Source organism: Manduca sexta, chromosome 5 (assembly GCF_014839805.1).
Source record: "Manduca sexta isolate Smith_Timp_Sample1 chromosome 5, JHU_Msex_v1.0, whole genome shotgun sequence".
Lineage (NCBI taxonomy): Eukaryota > Metazoa > Arthropoda > Insecta > Lepidoptera > Sphingidae > Manduca > Manduca sexta.
In genome coordinates this window covers 9,464,117-9,487,425 of record NC_051119.1, presented here as the reverse complement: position 1 = coordinate 9,487,425, position 23,309 = coordinate 9,464,117, and the positions used below count along the sequence as shown (strand labels likewise).

Sequence of the window (23,309 nt, the reverse complement as noted above, 5' to 3'; positions counted from 1 at the left end):
ATTAGCGACTGTCTATATATTCTATACAATGTTTAAAACATGTTTTTCAGTTGTGTAATATATTTACATCGAAATAGAAAGTAAAAGAACATCGTAATGATTTATAACACCATGTATACGACCAATGTTGGGTTAATTTTTGTGATTTATAATTCAATAATTATCCTTATTTAATTACACATAAGGTTAAAAAGTCCACATTCGTATAAAGTTTTCTAGTGGTGACACACTACGATGTCTAATCTGATGTTTGACCAATCAATGAGTAAAATAGAGATTTTGTTCAGAATTACTGGCATCAACATTACCAGTAAAGGAACACCTAATACTAGAAAAAACCGGATCATCTATATCCTAAATTTTATTTTACTAAACACTGATGTTCTTGGTGCTGTATGTTGGTTCATATCAGGACTGTTGCATGGAAAAAACCTGACCCAACTAACCTATGTAGCTCCTTGCGTTACTCTTAGTTTTCTTGGAGACTTCAAAACAATATTTCTTGTCCTATACGAAAAAGATATCAATCAGCTCATTCAGAATTTGAGAAAGATGGAACTCAGGGAAAAAACCCGCGAAAGAACTGATGCTAAAGATGCAATGATAAAGAAAGAAATGAATTTTCTTAACGCTGTAGTAAATGTTTCGTATGTTTTGAATATACTTCTGTTGGTGGCTTTTGCGATTAATCCTTTAGTTCTGATGGGTCTGAAGTACATGAAGACTGGGGAGTTGGAGTTCTTGTTGCCATTTCTTATTGTGTACCCATTTAATGCTTACGATATCAAGGTTTGGCCCATGGTGTATATACGGCAGATATGGTCAGGTTAGTGTTCATTATAATTTAATGATATACACATAAACGAATCAGCAATGTGGCCCAACTGCACCTGATGGTATATGGAGTGGGGTCCAATAGAATATCGACTGACGAGAGATGATTACCCCTCGGTAGTCGACAAAATTATGCCGGCCGGTTGTAACCGGATATATACAGGCTGATATATGCAACACACTTACATAGGCCACGATGGCGGGTTTTACCACCATAAGTACGGTCGCTATCTGAGAGGATATCAACTAGTTACTAGAAAACTAGTAAAAAAAAGCGAATAAAAATGTTAAAAGCGAGGAAAATGTTTAAAAAATACTTAATTATTTTGCAGAAGTCGTTGTCGTGCTGGACGTTTGCGTTGCAGATTTTATGTTCTACATCTTCTGCACGCACATAACGATTCAATTCCAACTCCTGCAACACAAAATAGAGAAAATCATCGACACGCCAAAGAATATCAACACAAAAATTCTTTACAACGAACATTTTCGAACAAAGCTCATTGAAATAATCAAATGGCACCAGGAACTTATTTGGTATTTGCTATAATATTTTATGTGCACAGAAAATTAGACCTTATTTTACTGCATCATATAATTGTTAGGAATGGGATATACTGCAGAGTAATAACGCCCTTAGAATTTATATACAGAGCAGACTATTTACTATTAACTGAGTTTTACGCTACATCGTATGTATCACAGTTACACCATTTTTTGTGTTCTCGTTATTTTCCATCGCTATGGAAAATACAATGACATTTTCTATATCAGCCAGCTAAATTGATAGAATATATATAAAACCTTCAACAATAATCATGAAGTAATCACTAAGATAACTCCAACATAATTATCATTTTATATTCAGTCTATTCCTGATAGTACTAAAACTAAATTAATTCATTCATCAAAAATAATATGAAGACGCTCTGATTCCGTATTATTTATTAGTCTATAAATTTCAGGTCCACAAATCTACTAGAAACAATTTATACAAAGTCTACGCTGTACAATTTCGTATCCAGTTCTATAATTATTTGTCTTACTGGATTTAATGTGACGGTATTTATATCATTTAGCATGTTTTGTGTGATTTACGTCCTTTACCTCGTTAACAGTATTTTTTTTATTGCTTTGAATGACGAGGCGAGGTTGCCGTTCACTTGATGGTAAGCGATACGACATAAACAGTAGAAACACCATCCAACACCTTGAATTATAAAGTATTGTTTGGTATTCCACTGCGCTCGTCAACCTGAGACGTGAGATGTTAAGTCTTATTATGTCCAGTAGTTACACTGGCTACAATGTCTTTCAAACCGGAATACAACAGTGAGTACACACTGCTGTTTGCCGGCAGAAATCGACAAATGTGGTGGCACCTACCCAGATGGACTCTTACATATGAGAGACCTACCAGTAAATCAGTCAAAGTTACTATTACTACTGTCAAAACGGTAGTGTGTGTGTTGTCAACTCTTTTGGGTTTTGTATTAGCTATTACTTTTACGCTTCATGAAGAAATTGGCTATTAATATATAAAGTAACCGTACCTTTGCAGGCAATTAATGATATTGCTCTGGTGATATCGTTCCTGACGTTCCTCTTCATGGGTTTGCTGCAAATATTCTTCCTCTGTTTTTTCGGAGACATGTTGATGAAGGCTGTAAGTATGGAATTGTTGAAAATATTAGGATTTTTAATTTAGTTATTGAAATTAATAAAACTCTACTATACAATAGACAGCAAAATTAATACAATTATGATAAAATAAATACGTAGCATTGCGACAATAGGCGGTCTTATTGCTAGAAAGCGACCTCTTCCAAAGAACCTGCATTTATAGTAAGAAGACAGATACCTGAAGAAGGCTGATTCTCTTTGTATCTTTTTTTTTCAGAGCATGGACGTTAGTGATGCTGTTCATAATTCTTATTGGTATTTGGCACATCCAAGGATCGGCAAGCATTTACTTTTAGTTCAAACTAGGTTATTATTCGAATCCTTTCTACTTTAATAATATTTTATTTGTACGAAAAAGTATAATAAAACTAGCTTCCGCCCGCAGCTTCGCCCGCGTGGATTTCGGGTTTCAAAAATGGAGAAGGTGCTCAATTTGTCGGGATGTTTTTTTAATTTATGGTGGTATGCAGGTGGTCCGATTGTCCGGTCAGGGTCTGATGATGGGATCCTGGTGAAATCGAAGGAACTTTTAACCATTAAGGTTGCACACGAAATGACGGAAGCTTAAAAATGGAGTAACTTCTCCCGTTTTCCCAACATTTTCCATCACTGCTATGCTCCTATTAATTGTAGCGTGATGAAAAGTATACTATAACCAGCTCAGGAGTATGAAAAATAATTGTACCAAGTTAAGTTAAAATCCGTCGAGTAGTTTTTGTTTCTATAACGGTTATACAGACAGACAGACAAAAATTTTACTAATTGCATTTTTGGCATCAGTATCGATCCCTAATCACCCCCCTGATAGTTATTTTGGAAATATATTTCATGTACAGAATTGACCTCTCTACAGATTTATTATAAGTATAGATATGCAAAAGTAGCTCAAAAATTGTCCATAACGAAAACATGCATTTTAAAGTAAAACAAAAGAAATAATATCGTGAAGCCAACCAAATAACTAATGATATATTAAATTTTGTGACTGTTCAATTTAGTCGGGTCCGCGATATCACTTTTGTTGAGTTTCAGAACGCGACATTACATTATTATATTCTGTGCTCCAACGCACACTGCTTTGATGTTAGGAACACACCTACATTGCTTAGACAACAGTGAACTTTATACAATAGCAATAAAGCTCAAATTGACTCTACGTATTAGTTAGAAAACGTTTGTATGGGAAATAGAAAAATGCTGTTTTGAGGATTTTCCCGGCAATTATTCGAATTTTTCTCACCTTTTAAACCTTCCCTAGACCTTCACGAATAATTCAAGACCAAGATAAGATAAATCCGTTCAGCCGTTCTCGAGTTTTAGCGAGACTAACGAACAGCAATTCATTTTTATATATATAGATTATACAAAAATAGGCTCTAAGAAATGATGACATAAAATAAGCCTGCATATGTCGAACTGAGTTAAATACTTATATCTCAGCACACAGTATCATTCCCAACAGTTCTACAGTAGCCCATGAAGTAATGTGATAATAATAATTAAATTTAGAAAATTTGGTGAGTCTAGGAATTTAGTGTACCTCTCTGGGTGGATGTGTATGTTGTGTATATATGAGTGAGAGTACGAGTACTACTATTATTGTAATCTTTCTCGTACTTGTACTACGAGGATATTCCACATACATACATACATAGTATCACGTCTCTATCCCATAGGGGTAGGCAGAGACTATGGATTGCCACTTTGCACGATTCTAGCATAGTTCTCTCGCTTCCACCTTCATCAAACTTTTCATACATTCCCGCCGGTTCAGGGTACTTTTGACTTGGCCTTTACTAAGAATGTCAGATCTAGCTTTCCATGGTTCGGTGTGGTCGACCCCTACCGGCTCTTCCATCCACATTCGCCTTTATTCTCCATATACCACGTATCTATGTTATTTGCTTTTGGGGTTAACTTAATCTGATTATGTTGCAATATTCTAAACGACGTGACGTTGAAAATAAAAAAAAAATACTAATTACAGGGCCCAGAAACCATGCAAGCTGACAGCGTCCGGCTTTGCTGACGTCAACCTCAGGGCTTTTATGAAGGTAAATTATTTTTTTCGTTTAATCAGTCACTTATGGACTTAAAATCTATAGTGCTTTAGATGTAGACTAATTGGCAACATTGATTGCCTCGGTGGCTTAGTCGATGTTGCACGCGGTACAAGTACGACTACCGCACTGAGGTCTTGGGTTCGAATCCAGGATTAGACTAAAATAATTGTGACTAATTTTTCATTTCGATAATTACTCAGTTGCAACTCAGGGTCGGGAAGTTGACGGAGTGATACTCCTGTGCCTCGGAAGGCACGTAAAGCCGTTGGTCCTGCGCCTGATCCCTCTCCGGTCATGTCGGATTGCCGTCTCACCGGACTATGAGAGTGAAGGAACAGATAGTGCACCTGTGTATTGCAGACACTTATATCTTCTGCGTACTTGGTTGATCTCCTTGGTATAATACTATAATTTAGTATTTCAAATTTGGATTTAAACCACTCTTTATGACAACCAACCACAAGCTATGACAAACTAAACTAACAATTTCGTGTAAATTATTGCCTGTATTTATAACGTATTTTATATGTTTTGTTTCTCCACAGATTCTAAGTACTTCGTGGTCATACTTCGCTTTACTGCAAACTCTCTACAGCCCACCTCGAGAGTGATAAGTTGACTGAGAAAATTAATTTTATGTAGTATTAATTTTCATTATTTGCTTGTTTGTTTTAAGTCTTGAAAGAAGACAAAATAATTAGGAATTTACTCATTTGCTTTTTGGAATAAAGGAAGCATTTTGCACAAATAAATTGCTTTTTTTTTTGTTCTGACCACTTATAATGTAATGCGTTAAAACTATTTCTAAATCGCAATTGATAATCACAAATTACAAATAGCTTTAGCATTTTTTCACGGAATATAAATATGTCAAAAGCATTTTTCTACAGAAAATCATGTTTACAAACCTCGAGTGCCGGAATTACACGTCCCTCGAAAGATTCATGACAAGCGCGACAAAACTCGCACTTTTACCGGGACCGGTGTTTCCATGGAAACGGCAGGCAACGTCTATCCACGATTCACACTTCTGCTCGACGTGCCGACATTTTTCACCTGCAGAATGCAAAAATGTGTTGACATTTAAACTCGTGTTAAGTTCAATTTTACAGGATCATTTTTAAATTACGTTTTTTTTTTATGACGAGACGAGCTTGCCGTTCGCTTGATGGTAAGCGATACGACATAAACAGTAGAAACGCCATCCAACACCTTGAACTGCAAAGTATTGTTTGGTATTCTGCGTTTGCAGTTTGCATTATGTCCAGTAGTTGCACTGGCTACAGTGCTTCCAAACTGGAACACAACAGTGACTACACACTGCTTGGCTGCGGAATTAGACACTGCGGTAGTACCTACCCAGGCGGATTCTCACATATGAGAGACCTACCACCAGTTACGGTATTATTTTAACTTATATATAACATATTTGTTTTCACATCTGCTAGTATTGTGCCTAAAATCATATTAAATAATTTATTTCATGTGTCCACAAAATCACAAATTGATGTATTTTCTGTTTATCGTATAGTACCTATGAATATATTTTTTTTAAATTTAAATATAATTATATATTTTTTATGACATTAACTATATTCCACCATCTTTGTATTGTAAAAGATTCACACAGTATTTATGAAACCTATAATTTAAATACGGCCTTCTTGCTCCACCCACATTAATTACCCTCATATTTTTTTCGCATCAAGAAATCTGTAGTAATTTCCAGACGTGAGACATAGAGTTACAAATATATTAGATCTTTTTATAGATAACATGTTTTTAAAAAACCTTATTAAGAGGCAAACGTGTGAGTTTTGACTTACACCTGATCGAGTAAATTTGTGTTTTAACTAAGCATAGCTTTGCGATTTTTTCTTAAGTAAAACCGTATATGTTTATAAGTACTAATAACATAACAAAATCACATAGTTAGACTTTAGACAGATGTTCTTTAATTCTATGTATTTAATAACAATCAGTACTCACTTCCATGTTCCCGATTATCTCTATATATAAATAAATTTGGAACTGACCAAAGAACAACGAATATAAGATGGTGGTGGTGGTGGTGTGGGGGAGCAACAGAACCAAAACAGCATAGTATTAAATGAAGTTTTCACCGATGTATTGCCAAAGGTCGATTTTTGCGTACTCCATTGTTTCCCGGGTAAATATAAAGCAGGACTTTTTTCGCAAAAACTGTTTCAAGGGTGGAATTGTAGTAATTGTAGGCTAAGTTAAAAGTAATGTTACGAGCATGGTTTCTCTAAGAGATTTCTATATCACAGAAACTATAATAAATTTTTTATTCGGAGAAATACCTCACATTTCTCTTGACAGTGATCGTTTGATCGCTGTAATTAATATGAAATCATTTCCTATATAAGAAAATTCCACTCCATTTTAACTACAAACAAAAATGGCGCTTCAATTCGACGACACTATAAAAAAAATTGATTTTGTATTCCGCTACGCCGGCATCAACATCAAATGTGGGGAAAGGAAAAAGAAAGAGACAATCAAAGCTCGATGCATGTACGTTTTTAACTTTTTCTGGCTGAACGTCGATGTATCCGGTTCAATATTCTGGTTCATAGACGGAGTACGAATGGGTAAAGATTTTATAGGTCTCACATATATTGCCCCTTGCATATCACTGAGCACACTTGCGAATATCAAATCAGTTTTCCTGATATCCTCGGAGAAACATATTTACAAACTGATCGATAATTTACGAGAGCTGGAAATGAGGGAAAATGCTCGTCCAAGGTCCGTTCAGAAGGAAGAAATAATAAACACGGAGATAAAGTTCTTAAACTATGTGTTGAAGACGATTAACATATTGTATGTGGTGTTGGTAATGACGTTTGCATTAAGTCCGCTGATCATAATCGCGATAAAATACATGCAGACTGGAGAAGTGGAGTTAATCTTGCCGTTCCTGATTTTGTATCCTTTTGATCCGTACAATATTAAACTTTGGCCGTTTGTTTATCTTCATCAGTTTTGGTCAGGTGAGTTTGAAGTGTTGGAAGTCTTACTTATTGCTGCCATGGTTTCGACTGTATCATGACTTCTTATGATAAAATTTTTACAGTTAAACTAATTTTGTCAGGGGCACTTAGACTTCCAATATTGTAGCGTATATGAGTTTCGATTCTCCAGGAAAAGTTAACATCTTGTAAGAAGCTAAAACTCTAACCCCCTTATTCATAGACGTTTTTTTTTAAGGACGGAGCATTGATGTGTTAACAAGTCTGTTTCCCAATGCTGACGGCATGGCAGCCTTCGCAGTGCGTAGACATAGGGCCGTTGTGATTGGCTAATACTGAGATACAACTTAAATAAAGTTGGCTGTCAGATAAACAAAGCTCAACAAACAGCAAGCCGTCAGATAAACAAAACTGAGAACCAGACTTGTTGTCACAGCAATGCTCCGTCCTTAGATAAAACCAGTCTATGAATAATGGGGTAAATCAAATGCCGCAATTATATGATTAATTAAATAAGATTAAGAGCAGAATGATCAACTGCCAAAACAAACTCACTTTATTGCAGAATGCGTGGTCACTCTGAACATCTGCTGTTCATACATTCGAATCCAGTTCAGGCTCCTGCAACACGATTTCGAGAGAATCATATCAGCACCTAGCGGCAACAGACGCGTCCGTGAAAACGACTTTAAGGCGAAGTTTATTGAGCTGGTTAAATGGCATCAGGATGCTATTGAGTGAGCTTTCATATACATTGAAGGACGTAGAGAGATTATTAGGTTGTCGCTGCAATTTCTGACTAGTAATTACGTTAAAAGCCGACACAATTATGTCGACTGGCGAGGGATTATTTATTACCTCTCGTTAATCAATATTATATTTGGACCCCACTCCACTTACCATTAGGTGTATTGGGGTTACTTAGCAGTGCTTGAATAAAAAAAGAACACTTTTAGTTTTCAGATCAGATTTAAGACATCACTCGGATATTATTAACTTGTTGTGAGAAACACTACACTATGAAACTACATCCTCTTCAGCACCTTTAACGACAAAACTGTTAAATCTATAGTATTACTTTGACTAAAATTTTATAACTTTCTTCCGCCTAAAATACATAGAGTTAAGACCTATAATCTAGATTGACATTTGTTTTCTTATCTAATGAGTTGCATGGTCAAAAATAACAAATATTGTGTACGTTAGTACAATTCCAGGCTTCCCTGCGCGTGCGCATTTGCAGCGTGTTCGTCAAATGAGGGTGCATCCACATTCGAAAGTTTCTATGTCCAAAGCTCTTATAATATAGCTTTTACTTTTAGGTCCGTCTCTCTACTTGAAACCATATATTCGAAGTCAATATTGTTTAATTTTATGTCAAGTTCATTAATAATATGTCTCACTGGATTTAATATTACGGTAAATATAAATCATTTATTACATTATCTGTCAAACCGATTAACTGAATTTTATGTATTTTCCGATAAACAAAGCAATAGTTAATTAATTGACGGACGCTTCATCTGAATTGCTAATATTATCAATTTATGGAAATAAAACTATTTTTCAGATTATATCGCGGTTTTTTTTATTTTGGTTTTCTCCCGACGTTTCGAAGACTTGGCAGTCCTTATGGTCACGGGGCGGACTGCGGTGTCTGTCATTCGAAACGACGGAAGAATCATAATATATCTCTAAAATTCGCGTAAACATAACATATTATTATTAGTTAGTTGAAGCAAATGTCAGTTTCATAGAAACTGTGTGAAAACGAAATGTTGACGGCTCGTTGCAGTTATTTTGTGTGGTATTAAGTATAAAGCGCCTGCGCGTTGTCTAAGTAATCCAGATTAATTTCAGGTGGTGAATGACTTCGCATTCGTGGTAACCTTCCTTAGCTTCCTGTTCATGGGTTTAGTGCAAGTGTTCTTCTTGTGTTTTTTCGCCGATTTGTTATCGGAGTCGGTGAGTTGCTTTATGTTTGTGCCACCAAATAAAGGCGTTAATTATTTTTTTTTTTTTTTTTTTTTGAGGGACTCTACGTCCCTCCCTCGTTCCCCCTATCCAGGACAAGGGGTAGTTTTAGCTTTTTTCTTTTTTATTTATTATTTTTTTTTTTTTTTTTTTTTACATTTTTTCTGAGTTGATATATAACTATTTATGTACGGCTATTATCTTACATATATTCTTAATCTATTTATCTACTTGTATTTTCTTATATATATTCTTAGTCTATTCATCTTATATTTAAGGCTTGTTTTAATTGCTAAAATTATATATATATCATTATATACATTTAGCAATTCTTATTATTTACCTATTTCTATTATTGACCTTATATACTATTTGTTTACAATATTCTAAAAACCTATCTATTTTATATCTATCTTTAATTATTCTATTTATATTATCTATTTTTAAGCTTATGTCTAATGCCATCTCGAGCTCATATCTATTGACTGCGAAGATGGGACACTCGAGCAGGAGATGTGGGACCGTCTCCCCGAACGTCAGGGTCACATTGGCACGCCGGGCTCTCCTTGCACTTGAACCGATGCAAGTACTCGGAGAACCCGCCGTGCCCCGTGAACACCTGCGTCAGTGTGGCGTCCAGGACGATCCGCCTTACGACCCTGTGCGCCTCGACCGCGTCCGGAAAGAACAGCTTCGTCACCGAAGCCGTCTCTCCGTCCGCGTATCTCCGGCTCCATTCGTCAATCGAGTCCTTTCGGATCTGTCGTTTGACGAATGAAACCGGACATTTGTCGTAGTGCGCACGGGTCTTCAGGTGTTGTGCGGCGTCCTTAGCGAGTACGTCCGCCCTCTCGTTTCCCTCCAACCCCACGTGTGCCTTCACCCAGAAAAGCTTAATTTTCTGGGTGCGTTTTTCTCGGCTTCTTTTAGTAGATTTTTTTATTTTTAAACGCTATGGGGTGGAGGGAATCACCTCTGGTGACGACGTCGAGAGCGGACCTTGCGTCGCTGAAGATGCCGCACGCAGGAAGCCCGCTACGGAGCGCCTCCTCCACGGCTTTGCGGAGGGCGAGAAGTTCCGCCTGGTAGACAGAGCAGTATGGCTCGAGCCGCAACTTTCTGGTACTCGTCTCGGCGGCACCGTTCCATATGGACAGCGCCGCTCCGACTTTCCCATCAATCTTGCTTCCGTCGGTGAAGATGCTAAGACCCTCACCGACGTGCCGAGCCAATTCCGCCCCGTCCACCAGGCATTGGAAGCTCCCGCCCATCCGCTCCGCCGGGTGGTCTAAGTTGACGAAGGCCACAGGAACTTCCACTTCTCGGTCTCCCACCACTGCCTGAGAGTGCCCCTTCCTGACTTCATAAAGGAGTGCGGTTTCCCGCACCCTTATGTCAAGAGGGAGCACTCCCGCCAGTAGCAGGGCCGAGTTGAGCGAGACAGTCCTGTAGGCCTTCGTCATCTTCTGCGCGAAGCTGCGCTGGATCGCTCCGAGCTGCTTCCTAACACCCAGCTTCCGGCTCGATGGAGCCCATGCGCTTGCGGCATACAAGATCACGGGCTCCACCGCCGCCGTGTAGATCGTCCTGATCACCTCGGGTCCGGCGTTTTATTGCACTATAGGAGCGTCGGTCTCCTCACAACCTTTGTTTTCCCGCGTGGTAAAAACGCGTTACCGATACCACCTTAGGGGGGGTGAGTGGAACGGTCATATTGGTTTCCCCGGTCTTACGGCCCAACGTCGACACGGGAGTATAGTATCCGAGCACGACTTATGCCTGAATCTAAGAATGTTGTCTATACTTAATATTATAAGGAGGAAAAGTTTGTGTTTGTTTGTAGAGGATAATCTCTGTAACTATTGAACCGATTTTGAAAATCCTTTCACTAATAGCAAGCTGCATTACTGCTGAGTGTTATAGGCTAGTTTTTGTCTTGGGAAGATATTTATCTCGGAAAAAAAATTCACGTGGGCAGAGCCGCGGGCAATAGCTAGTTAGGTATTTTGAGTTTTCTTTTCGGCAGTATTTTTGCTCTTCTTTATTGCGATAATGTACGTTGACGCTATTTTGATCCAACTATAATTATAAAAAATAACTATTACTTAGCAATAGGTGATTTTTTTTTACCACCGCGTTACTGACTTCAAGCATCATAGCATTACCATTGGCAGACACTCGTCTCGACATTAAAATCTGATTGTATTCTTTCAGAGCGTGGAAGTAAGCAACGCAGTGTACAATAGTCAATGGTACATGGCCGATTCTAATATTGGAAAACAACTTTTACTAGTACAGACAAGGTAAATATTGAAGAAACATAACCTAATCATTAAATAATAAATATCTCCTTTATAAATAAAATGAAGACAATTATTAAACTCTATTATATCCTTTATGAGTAAAAATATTCGCTTCAATAAATTATTTGTTAATAATCCAAGTCACATTTCCATATGCTGTTATTGGATCTCCTCCACAACAACCACCCATAAATCCCAAAATATTTTTATACTAAAAAATATTAAAAGAATTTATTGGAATGAACCAAAACGATTCAATTATCTGTAAAATAATATGCATATTTCCGCAGAGCACAAAAGCCGTGCAAATTAACTGCGTGGGGATTTGCCGATGTCAATCTCAATTCGTTTATGAGGGTGAAGTATTTACGTTTTTCCATTCGAATAGATTTTAATAAAATATTTTTATTATATACTAGCTTTCGCTCGCACCCACATTAAGGAGTTTTTTAGGGGTAAAAGTCCCGCTTTATATTTATCGAGGTAGAAAGTGGCGTATGACCTTTCCAAGTTCTTAAACTATCTCCATACCAAATTTCATAAAAATCCGCTCAGTAGATTTTGAGAAAATTGATAACATATACACAGATAGAAAAAGGGACTTTGTTGTATAATAAACAATATATTATAAATTTCTCGCTCATATAAAATCACGATAAAATTTGCAAAACAGTTTTGTTTTAATGTCTAACATTCGCATAAACAAAATAAATCATTCAGGAAACAATAGTAGCAAAATCCTTTAAATCCTGTTTTGAACGTAAATTTTTGTTTGCAGGTGCTTAGCACGGCGTGGTCTTACTTTGCTTTGCTACAAACGGTGTACGGTCAATAAGACAATTGATCATTTAAAAAAATATATCAAATTACATAATGCACTTAGTAGTCCTGAAGTTTCTAAACATACCTTAAAATGTAGTCGTTGGAATGTTACAGTAGAAAGATTGTAGTGTAAATATATATTATTTTAATTGGTCTAAAAAACGTGTATGATTCCATTATAGCACGCGTTTAAAATATTAATGAAAATTATAGAAAAATATATAGCCTACTAGCTTTTGCTCGCGGCTACGCCTGCGTGAAGGAGTTTTCCGGGATAATTTTTTTCCGACTTACTTGATATGTATCGTTATATTATGACCAAATAAAAAAAACATTATAAATTTAGCCCATGTGTTATTCTGATAAATAACCAATATTACTGTAAAGTTTTTTCGTGAAACAGAAACAAACATATATACATACATCCATCCTCACAAACTTTCGCATTTATAATATTAGTAGGACAATCACCGCACAATAAATACGAATCGATAGACACCTTATTTGTCAAAATCGGTTAAGTAGAATCGAACATAAAATGGATACATACCTACAGGATGTCCCAGTAAATAGTGACAAGCGGAGGTCCAGAGATAGAGCACTCCTTGGAATATCCGAATCACACCCATGTATGCGATTTTTCATAGTTTTTGAGTTACAAATATTTTTCTGAATTTTTTAAGAATTTTCGATTTGAACAATGAAATGTTTTTTTTTTACAAAAAGTAGGAGACTCATTCGAGACTTTTTTGTTGCAACAAAATTTCATTACTTGTACTTTCTTGCCAAAAAAAAACAATCAGCTTCGTAACTTTCTGAAAAATTATGAAAATGATGGTGTAAAGTAAAAAACTTACGTCCTATGAATTATGACTAAAAAGAACACTTTAATCGTCAACGCATCCTTCCATACTTCGGACACATATGGAAAGGTGACGAGAATCTGGTGAGATGTCATTGTATAACACCGAAGGCAAATGAGCCCAAGCACCAACCCGATTAACGGACAAGATTAAAGACTCGTCTACCACCAAATAGTTCTATAAATTAGTTGAAGATGCGATGAACAGAAACCGGTGGCGATAAATAATCTGCTCAAAATGATTGTACATCCAACGATAATCATAATTATCAATCGTGAGGAACCGACTACAAAGAGGGAGATATATTATCGTGACATTTTTGTTTTTGCTACATGCACCCTTTCGGTGTTTTGACCGCGTAAAAAAAGCTGTACATCCAATGATAACCACGATCCTCACTCTGAGGAACTGACTACAAAGAGAGAGAGTGATATTGTCGTGACATTTTCGTTTTTGCTACGTACGCCCTTTTGGTGTTTAAATGCGTAAAATTGTGTGTAAAGGTAGATAATGCCCGATTGCATCGCGTTTACTGCACGTTATAGTTCCGTCTGAAGTAGTGCTGTTTGCTGGTACTAGGATATCTGTATCCACCTGAATAGCGACGACCGTACGTAAGACGTAAAACCCGCCATAGTGGCCCACGTGAGTGTATCGCGATCCGGGATCAGTCTGTGTATATCCGGTATTAATTAGACTGAAATCATGGTGTCGTCAGCCGAGGATTACTCCTCGGAATGTTACCATTATCTCGTCAGTTGACAATATCTGGACCCCACTCCACTTGAAATGAAATGATATCTTCTATTCGAAGTTTCGGCTATGGCGGCCGATCTCTACAGGGATCAGCCAGGTACGCAGGAGATATTACGGCGCACAAGTGTGTGTGCAATACACAGGTGTACTCTCTGTTCCTTCACTCTCATAGTCCGGTGAGACGGCAATACGATTTGACCAGAGAGGGATCAGGCGCAGGAGCAACGGCTTTACGTGCTTTCCGAGGCACGGGAGTCTCATACTGCTAACTCCCTTATTCCGAGCTGTGACTGAGTAATGTTTTAAAATGGAAAAACCCAGTCACAATTATTTTGGCTCGACCCGGGATTCGAACCCAGTATCACACTCGTACCGCGTACAATCATAACAGTGCCACTAAGGGGGTCCACTTATCATCAGGTGTAGTAAGCATACTTTGTCATGCCGGTAAAATAATAAAAAATGCTCCACTTACCATCACATCAGGAGTTACTTTGCCGTAACCTCAGGCCGCAACAGAATAAAAAGTGCGTCATCAGCCTCTTACATAAAATGCAAACGTCTTGGCTTTGTTATGACAAAATCAATTTCTAGTAACGTAAATTTTAAAATTTAAGTATTTATGAGTAACGTCTCTATAATTTTCTATGATTACATACGTTCACACGTGCAAGCTCTAGTAAATAAATAATTATATTTTAATTATATATCTTCAGTAATGACTGATTCAGTTTATACCACAATTAATATCTACTAGCTTTGTTTTGTAACTATGCTCGCGTAGAAAGCATTTCCGGGAAGAAACCCGGCTCATTGTAAACTCCAGCACTTCCATAAACAGTAGCAACTTTGAATTACGAAGTTTTTTGGACTGGGCTTTAGACATTAAATGCTAAATGCAATGTCCAGTGATTAGTTACATCCATTAATACATCCTCAAGTATGAGTAGGATTTTTTACCTCATGCAAACGACCAAACGTTTTTTTATGCATCCGTGGATATTTGCCTTTATTCTTATTGCATTGGTGAGTTTTTTGGGGAAAAATCAAAATATAGACTTCAAAATTGGACCTACCAAAATTTCCAATAGATTTACTTCACTTACCCCTGATTTCACAAACATTACTATGAGGATGCTCAGTGCGCCCGAACGTATAATATAAAACATATAATTTCATAGTTTTCTTTAGCTTTGTCCACCTTTTAATATGGCAGCCAATTAAGTAAAGTTTTATCTCAATATTAGCCAATTATAGCGCCCCTAAAGTATTCACTCTGTGAAGGCCGTGATGCCGAAAGCATTGAGAAACTGGCTCATTATAACAGCAATGCTCTGTACTTAGCTAAGTAACTTTTGTAAATTAGGCATTAGTTCTCACAATCAAGAAATTTTATTGCCCTAAGGAGTCGCGCAGACTCTATTAACAACAGTGTCTACGCAAAGCCTAAAGGAAAATTGTGTAATTCCTCAATATGGTTTTTAATTGCAGTCGATGCAAAACGTAATACACGATTTATTATTGAGTGAAACTATAATTATCGCGCAGAGTACAAAATCTATATAAATAAGACGTGGAACGACATAACATTTATAACGTTTCGAACGAGCCTACAAAATTGTGTCAACTCTCGAGGCATCAGTTTTCTTTCAATCAATATTCTATCTCGACGTCACTTTGCTTACCATTAGGTGTAGAGGAGTCACTTTGGTAAAAAGACACTATAGACGTTAAACATGGCCGAAACTCTTTTAGACAAATTGTTGTCGAAAATCAACATTTTGTTTCGATGCAGTGGCACCAACATTGCCATTGGCAAAGCTGCCCCGACTAACACTAAAAGGAACCGTTGCGTATATGTTATAAACTTAATTTTGCTCAACACTGATGTTCTTGGATCCACTTGCTGGTTTATATCAGGCCTAAAAAGCGGTAAAAGTTTCACTGAATTAACTTATATTGCACCATGTATCATTCTTAGTATTCTAAGTGATATGAAGTCAATGTCCATTATCATTTATGAGAAGAAAGTGTACCAACTTATGGAAAATTTGAGAATGATGGAAGCACACGAAAGGATTCGAGAGAATACTGCAGAAAGAGGAAAGATAATAGAGAAAGGAGTAAATTTCTTGAATCTGGTAATCAATGTGTTATATGTTTTAAATATAATTTTGTTAGTATGTTTTGCATTCCATCCACTTGTTGTGATGATGTTGAATTACAAGAAGACAAACGAGATAGAGCTTCTGTTGCCGTTCCCTATTGTGTATCCGTTCGATGCTTACAACATCAAGGTTTGGCCAGTGATTTACCTTCGGCAGATATGGTCAGGTTAGTTGTGATAAATGAAAAAAATCATTAAAATAAGTATTGACTGTAAACGCTTTTATATGATTAAATTGCATTAAAATTTGTTGTTATTAATATTTGCAAAAACAACAATATTAACTAATTATACCACTTGTCAACGCAGTGTCATGTCTGGCTTACTACTACAAGGTTCTTTGTTATATTTGATTTTCAAATTGAATTATATGTATATCATATAATTCAATTTGAAAATTGGTATCAAGTCTTTTTCAGGGAAAATTTTCAATAATCCTCAAAGATAAATAAAGGAGGAACCATTAATTATTATCTTTCTTCATTTTCACCTATATATATATTTCTTTAATATCATAATTGCAACATAAGTAAAAATTAACACAGGACCTTTTAATAGTAAGACAGCGATATTTAGCAGCACAAAGATGCACTAAGCATGCGATAAATTTGTATTCGCTTCGCTACTCAATTTGATATTATGTTCATGGAAAGTGTCCATTTTAATAACTTTAATAGTCAGTCTGGCAATAACAACTTTAATGAGTGCTATATATCCCTTTATTACAGAAATTGTGGCCGTATTCAACATTTGCGCAGCTGACTTCGCTTTCTATAACTTCTGCTCCTACATCACTATTCAGTTTAGATTACTCCAGTATGACATTGAACATGTCATAACGGGAACTCAAAAGTCGATCTACAACGATGAAATGCGTAGCGGCAGAATACGAAATAAATTAGTAGAAATTATTAAAAGGCACCAGGAATTGATTACGTAAGCAGCGCTTTCCTACGTCATAGAGATTAATATCACAGAAACTATGATGCTAGAGCCAGATTGTAGAGGTATTGTCTCAAACGTGTATAAGTCGGTTCAATTGAGGTAGTATATCATCTATATTAAGAGTTTACCAACCAGATCAAGTAATGGTGATAGCGGTCACAATGATGATGACGATAATAGTAATGATAATGGTGATGATAATGGTGTTGATGATAATGATGATGAAGTTACTTATGATTGTTAATAACTAAGTCGCGCCAGCTGAATCTTAGTGCAGACAAATTCGTCAGTGACTTATATTATGCTTCTTAAGAGGTGGGATTCCATCTCTCGCATTATTTTTCTATTAAAAAGCTGCTAACCTGTAACGAGTCATTCAAATAACCAATGTATGAAATTATCTAATTGCAGGTGCGTGAACCTATTGGAAAACATTTACTCTGTATCGATGTTGTACAATTTTATATCAAGCTCTGTTATTATTTGTCTCACCGGATTTAATGTGACGGTAATTGATGTATACTTTGTCACAAGATAAGCACGCCGTTCCACTGGTGATAAAAGACTACCACCCATTATCATAGCACCACAATTCAGAATCAGAACAGAATCCAAAAAAATTCGAATCACTGCATCGCTGACTGACTGGGAAAGAATTCCTTTGGCATTACGTCCGATAAAATTTGTTTGTAAGTGCAAATAAATAATAAACCACTTTTAAAATCATTAACCATAGTCTAAACAAATTCTTAAAATCCTACAGGAAAACAAAGACATGATTCTAGTGATTACATTCTTCACTTTCCTCTTCATGGGCTTGCTGCAAATATTATTCCTTTCTTTCTTCGGAGACATGTTGATGGATGCGGTAAGTCCTGGTTAAGCAGTACTAAGTGAAATCATCGATTGATACGCTTCTCTTCGGGGGTTTGGAGGCGGATGCCAAAGTTCTGTTCGCCGTTATCTGTCAACGTGTTGAGTACATTGTGGTGACTTTCGGGATAGACGGAACGTAAAGTTAGGTCTCACGCTGCCGTTGACGTTGAGAGCGTTCTTCGGTTGCCTGGCGTTCGCCCGAAGGTCATCATCAAATCTGGGCGGTTCAACGTCCAGTAAGGCACGGTAACCCCAATATAACCGTCTAGTCGCCCTCAGCAGAGGCTGTGCGGTAGTGGGAATACACTTTCTCCGCGAAACCAGAGTACTACAGCAAGAAGATGAAAACATATTATATTGCCATAAAGAAGAAACACAATAGCGGTGTTGACTGTTGTAATTAGAGTATCGAATGTCGAAAGATGATTAAACCTTGCCTGCCTACAGAATTATGCCGGCCTATTTAAAACCGCATATACACATTACCCTTGCCTAGCGCGATAGCCTTGTTTGGAGTGGAACGGACTGCAGAGACAATTGTCGGCAGGTTCAAAACCCAGAGGACTCAAAAAACAAACCTCTGACTTTTCTAAAATTACCACAGGTGCCTACGTAAGCCTTCAGGGATCAGCCGTTGTATATCCGGTTCTAACAGCCCGGCATAATTGTATCGACTGTCGAGGGGTAATCGTCTCTCGTCAGTCGACCCCCTTTAAAACCCCACTCCACGTACCATCAGGTGTAGTGGCGTCACGTTGCTGTGCCCGTATATAAAAACTGTTGGGACACACACACTTGCGCAGCTATGTAAGTGCACGTGCGTAGTTGTGCGAGAACGCTGTGTCACACCATACCTCCCATATAAAAGCAACGTACGCCTTTGTTTAATTAGTACGCATTACGATTTGTTACTATTACCATCTAAGTACGCCACTGTGTATTAAACGTACTCTGGAGTTTTGAAATATACAATATATACAGTGCCATCTTTGGAGTTTCATTATAGTTAGAGTTGTGACTCCCATACATTACCATCACAAACTCAGTCAACTCTACAAAAACGATGGTTATTTTGCGATAAGATAATCGATGGGAGCCGAGTCGAGGCAACTTTTGCAAAACACAGCAGATCAAGTTATAGATCATTATTCAGATTTCCTATTAATTTCGTTTCAGAGCATTGAAGTGAGTAATGCTGTCTACAATAGCAAATGGTACTTAGTTCCTCCAAAAACGCGCAAGACTTTACTTTTAATTCTAACTCGGTGAGTACAGAATGAGTAGTAATATCAGCGACTAGCGAAGCCAGGATAAATAAAAACCCTGCCCTGATGGCATCAATTTTGCTTATTCGTTTGATACTTAAACTTGACAATGCAATTACAAGAAAAAAGCGGCGATAGCCTAGTTGGTTGAGGAACGGACTGCCGAGACGAATCTCCGCAGATGCAAAACCCAAGGGCACGCTTCTGACTTTTCTAAAATTATGTGCCAAGAATTTCCAGGGTTTTGGTTTGAATGCCAATCCGCAGTAGGCCAGCGTGGTGGACTAAGGCTTAACCCTTCTCAGCAGTGGAAGATGCTCGTGCCCAGCAGTGGAACAGTATATAACACAGGGCTGATATTATTATTATACAACTGTTTGTTTTTTTAATTTCCTGCTCAGGTTATAACCACTGTTTCATTTTTCTACGTTAAATAAATTAATCGTGAAATTTACAGTGCTCAAAAACCTTGTAAGCTGACAGCATACGGTTTCGCTGACGTCAGCCTAAAAGCATTTATGAAGGTGATATTTTTGATTAGATTTTGGTACAATAGCACATTAAAAAATTTAAAGTGTTTAGAAATTTAGTGTAGTGAATGAAAGAACGGCGTCTGTAGTAAAAAAGGCGCGCAAGACCTTTCCTAGTGCCAATTTTCTTCTTCTCTGTTTGATGGCGTCGGGCTTAATTATGATGCTATTGTGCGAACGTCAAGTTTTATGACTGTCTGTCTTGGCTTTGGCAGCTTGAGTATGCAAATTTTAAAGTTACATCTGTAAGCCATTCGATCAATTAGATCATTCGTTAACTCTGTATAAAATAACAGTGATTTTTATTTTACAAAATATTTCTCTCTTTTACAGGTGTTGAGCACGTCGTGGTCCTATTTCGCCCTGCTTAAAACTGTTTACAGCACAGAATGATCAAGCAATTTTGAATATCTATCGAAACATAATTATTGTAGATTAATAAAAATACACATAATCTATTTTTGAAAGTTTCTAAAATATTTACAAAATATTTTGAATTTCTTATCTTTTAAAGCTTACTTAAATTAGTGTTATAAAACACAAACGTTGACAAAAACTAATTATCGAAACCACAGGAACCACGTAGATCATGTTGTGTAACGAGAAATGGAGAGAAATATGTTAATGACAACTCACTTATTAGTGTAGAGCTGCAAAAGAAGATAGTTGTACAATTTCTTATATGTTTCTTTTTTAAATTTACACGATCTATTTATTGCTTACCTTCACAAAAATAAAAATTAGATACTTCAAAACAACTATTTATTTCTAACTACCAATTCCATATTACCTAGCTTCAGTAAAATGTTACTACTAAGCTTTTCTAGAAGTTTGTTAGATCCATGTTTATCAATAAACACTGTCGGTCTAGATAATATTATATTGTTTAATATCAAGGGAGTAAGGACTACAATAACACCATCAAACAGATGTTGAAATCCCATATGAAAGCGGAAGATACGCAAGGAATTTATATCGACAGCAAAGAAATTTAATCGCACTAAAGTAAATTAATATTAATTACACAAGATTGCTGCTCATTGCCACTGGCGTAGGAACTAGTAATACACAATTTATTAGATAGTACAAAAACTATAATTACGTAAACATTTACTAGAAGGGTGTTAAGTTTGCTAGTTCTGTGGAAGTATTAATACGGACGATCTTATAAACAATTTCCTTTTGGATCAAATAATGTTTGGGATTTCATCCTCCTCCGTTGGGTAAGAATCAACAAATCGGTAAGGTCAAATACTTTGTGTTATGATTGCTGACGATAATATTTAATTTAATATCCGATACATGATTTGCGTATCTTAAAAAAATTATCACCGTCAAAATTTAATTCTATTCCGTCAAGATTTCATCTAAATTTCTGCGGTGTCATGTTCAAAGAGAGTTGAAGATCGTTCATGAAGTGACCGTGTGCTTAAGCCTACTTTATTATAGCAGATATATATTGCCAATTGATAAATTTATAGTCTATTCTAAACATTATAAACACTTGCACTTGCATCATACAGAATGATAAACATAGAGGGACTCAATGTTATTAGAATTTCCAAACATTCAAATCACTTAGCAACAGCATTAAATGTAATCAACATGAAATCACAATGTCACAAGAACAGAGAAGTTTGCTAAAATTAAACTTGCAACTAGGAATGACCCAACAAAATAATAAGTCACTTGATAATGCGGAGTATGGGTAATAGAACGTTGTAATGGCATCAGGATTCCGTTTTGTAAGAGTTTAGGAAATTTCATGCTTCAACCGCATAATAATAATATACATCACATTACATTTGCTTGTGATAAGATATGTGTTATGTCCGCCCGGATAGTGACCACCGTACACAAGGTGTTAAAACCCGCCATAGTGCCCCACGTAAGTGTATTGCGTTCCGGAAACAGCCTGTGTATATCCGGATACATGGATGTTGGACCCCAGTCGTGTCACTTTGTCGTGTACCTTTAAAAAAAAACATACTTCACTAATCACCAAGTTAAGAGTTACTTTGCCATACGACTATAAAAAAGCGCTTCATAAGAACGTTTAGAAACGTCGTGTGGCTAGCCTCTTGCATAAAATGTGTGCCTCCTTTGACAAGTGATATAAGTAAAAAAGTAACACTTTACAGGAATACAAAAACAAGATAAAAAATTTAGTTCGCGGTCTAAGCTAGTCTGTCTGGTCTGGTCTGGGCTACATTAAACTTGAGTATCTTCTTATGTAAATAAAAACATACACTTTCACTGTGCATTTAAATGATTTTGGTAAATGTTATAGTTCTGAAGTAATTATTGGAAAACCTGTAAGTTGTACCTTTTGTCTACGCACTGCGAAGGCTGCCATGCCGCCAGCACTGAGATACAGACTTGTAATCACACCAATGGTCCATCCTTAGATAAATAACGTCTATAATGAATAAAGGAGTAAGTCTTTTGTCAAATAAGTATAATATAACAATAATATCAGCCCTGTATTATTTACTGTGCCACTGTTGGGCACGGGTCTCCTCTACTACTAAGGGATTAGGCCTTAGTCCACCACGCTGGCCTAGTGCGGGTTGGTAGACTTCACACACCCTCGAAAATTCCTAATAGAGAATTTCTCAGGTATGCAGGTTTCCTCACGATGTTTTCCTTCACCGTTATAGCAAGCGATAATTCACAAAGAATACACACATATGTTTTTAGAAAAGTCAGAGGTGTGTGCCCTTGGCATTTAAACCTGCGGAAATTTGTCTTGGCAGTCCGTTCCACAACCAACCTGGCTATCGCCGCTATTTATAGGTATAAGATTTGGAAAAATAATCAATATTTATTAAACTCCTTCAAAATTAATATTTAACTTACAAATATGACACAGTTTAATAAAAATTCTTAACATTATCAATTTACGTCAATCGAGATCTTGTCTTCATAATTTTAGAATAACAAACATAATCAAATTACTATCATATTAAAACCTACATGACACAGCTGTTAACCTATCCTATAGGCAGTAATTTCACCTTATGAGATGGGCAGTTTGTCATAAATTTATAAAGAGAACAAAAGAAGTATTTTAGTAAAAAAATAAACCTCCTAGCAGTTATACTAACGTAATAACAAAATCATAAAAATGACAAAAAGGGTTAAACTCGACTTATATACTTATCACTGGAGGAACAGAAATGCAAACGTCTTGGCTTTGTTGCGACAAAATCAATTTCTAGTAACATACATT

General features: G+C 36.7%; 3 protein-coding genes across 3 annotated transcripts; all 3 read left to right on the top strand.

Moving 5' to 3' along the window:
• The first annotated feature begins 234 nt into the window (after window positions 1–234).
• LOC115455949 (odorant receptor 4) lies at window positions 235–5,191 on the top strand. The gene is made up of 7 exons (XM_030184780.1): window positions 235–826; window positions 1,167–1,371; window positions 1,800–1,896; window positions 2,396–2,500; window positions 2,735–2,823; window positions 4,505–4,571; window positions 5,126–5,191. Exons 1-7 carry the CDS (start codon window positions 235–237, stop codon window positions 5,189–5,191), a joined length of 1,221 nt encoding a protein of 406 aa, XP_030040640.1.
• A 1,811-nt stretch (window positions 5,192–7,002) lies between these two features.
• Window positions 7,003–12,829, top strand: LOC115455944 (putative odorant receptor 92a). The gene is made up of 7 exons (XM_030184772.1): window positions 7,003–7,597; window positions 8,142–8,313; window positions 8,899–8,995; window positions 9,437–9,541; window positions 11,765–11,853; window positions 12,144–12,210; window positions 12,632–12,829. Exons 1-7 carry the CDS (start codon window positions 7,003–7,005, stop codon window positions 12,686–12,688), a joined length of 1,182 nt encoding a protein of 393 aa, XP_030040632.1. The 3' UTR covers window positions 12,689–12,829.
• Window positions 12,830–15,908: 3,079 nt separating this feature from the next.
• LOC115455948 (putative odorant receptor 92a) lies at window positions 15,909–20,797 on the top strand. The gene is made up of 7 exons (XM_030184776.2): window positions 15,909–16,628; window positions 17,190–17,397; window positions 17,818–17,914; window positions 18,170–18,274; window positions 19,459–19,547; window positions 20,005–20,071; window positions 20,411–20,797. Exons 1-7 carry the CDS (start codon window positions 16,031–16,033, stop codon window positions 20,468–20,470), a joined length of 1,224 nt encoding a protein of 407 aa, XP_030040636.1. The 5' UTR covers window positions 15,909–16,030; the 3' UTR covers window positions 20,471–20,797.
• The last annotated feature ends 2,512 nt before the right edge of the window (window positions 20,798–23,309 follow it).